Source organism: Myotis davidii, unplaced genomic scaffold (genome assembly GCF_000327345.1).
Source record: "Myotis davidii unplaced genomic scaffold, ASM32734v1 scaffold324, whole genome shotgun sequence".
Lineage (NCBI taxonomy): Eukaryota > Metazoa > Chordata > Mammalia > Chiroptera > Vespertilionidae > Myotis > Myotis davidii.
Window position 1 is genome coordinate 476,901 of NW_006295053.1, and position 1,524 is coordinate 478,424.

Sequence of the window (1,524 nt, forward strand, 5' to 3'; positions counted from 1 at the left end):
TGATTTTCAGAGTGGGAGGGGTGCAAAAGGCACGTCAGAAGAGCGGAACTTGGGGGGGAGGGGGCAGGCCAGGCCAGTGCTCTCTCCACCGGGGCACAGTGTTGGAGGGGGGCACGGTGCCACCTGCCCACCCCTGGCACTTGGAGAACCGGTGACTCATGAGCCCTCGGCACGGCAAGCCCCATCTGAATCATGAACAGTCGCCCCTCCCACCGCGATCCCCATTTCCAAGGGCCCCCCCGGCCAGCCTCCTCAGAACTTGGGGCTCAGCTACACCGCACTCCCCAGCAACATGCTGCAGCCCCCCCCACACCTCTGGGCCAGAGCAGCTGGGAGAATAGCAGGGTGGAAAGTGGGTGTGGGGAGATGGTGGTCCGGCTGCTACCCCCATTAAAAATACAAAAAAAAAAAAAAAAGAGAGAAAATCAGCATCTAAAGTGAAATAATCACAGAGTGAAAATATATATCCTCAAACAGCCCCTGAGATCCCCACAGGGGAAAGCAGCATTGGGTGGGAGGCGGGAGAGGCCGGCTGGGCCACCGTCCCTCCCCAACACCCACCCAGGGGCTCCGGGACTGGGTGCCAACAGCCCAGGCAGCCCCGGGCTCAGAAAACAGGGACTCAGGCCCCGGCGGGAGGGGGTGGTCAGGACGCCAGGCCAGCGTGGGGCTTGGCTGGGCCGGCCTCGCTCAGCGGGCAGCCCGCTGTGGTGAGCAGACACACACACACCCTGGAAGCACCTGCCTCGCCTTGGTCCCTTCCGTCCATCACTGCTTCTGCCTGAGGCTCATCAGAGGTGGGGGCGGTGTCGGGGATGCGCAAGCCCTTGGAGAGGTGGCCTCCTCCTCACATGTCCCTTGGTCAGCCTCCCTGCTGCCCGGTTGGGGACCATTATTGCTTTAGAGGGACAGGGAAGCAGCCGGAGCTGCAACCGGATCAGGAACCCCGAGGGAAGGGCTTCCCCTCTTCACGCCGCAGGGAGCTCCGGCTGAGGCCTGGACAGCTCGCAAAGCTGTCCTTAGGTTTCACTCCTTCCCTTGCAGAGAGGGGGCTGGGGGTCGGGGGAGGCCCTCCCCTGCCCCCAGCTGGTCCTGGGGCCCCTCCTCAGGCAGCCAGGAGGCCCGAGGGTCAGGTGGGAAGCCATCCCTGCCCCTTCTGCCTCCCCAGCTGGGTCCAAGCCCAGTCCCGAGATAAAAAAATACTTTGGTGAATTAAAAAGTGCCCGAGGAAGGGGTGGGCTCGGAGGGGCGGCGGCGGGCGCTCGTCAGAGGACGCTCTGGTCTCTGATAAAGGTGGTCCTCTCGCCCCGGCCCTCGTCGTCCTCGGAGTCTGACGGGCACTCCTGCCAGGCCTCGGGGGGCAGCCCCTTGTAGGAGATGAGGCCGCGGTCCATGGTGTACACTTTGACCCCCCGGAAGCTGAAGCCCGAGCGGAGCTGCAGGACCAGGAAGACGGTGATGAAGACCAGGACGATGAAGGCGCAGCTGAGGCCGGCCACCACCTCCGGCAGGTGCGAGGGCAGC

General features: G+C 64.1%; 1 protein-coding gene across 1 annotated transcript in view; it reads right to left on the bottom strand.

The window, feature by feature from the left end:
- Nucleotides 1–366: 366 nt before the first annotated feature.
- Nucleotides 367–1,524, bottom strand: part of FURIN (furin (paired basic amino acid cleaving enzyme)) — a 12,323-nt gene continuing 11,165 nt past the window's right edge. Inside the window, exon 16 of the mRNA XM_015567737.1 lies at nucleotides 367–1,520. Within this exon, the coding sequence (XP_015423223.1) occupies nucleotides 1,266–1,520 (255 nt within the window). The 3' untranslated portion in view covers nucleotides 367–1,265. The remainder of the gene's footprint in view (nucleotides 1,521–1,524) is intronic.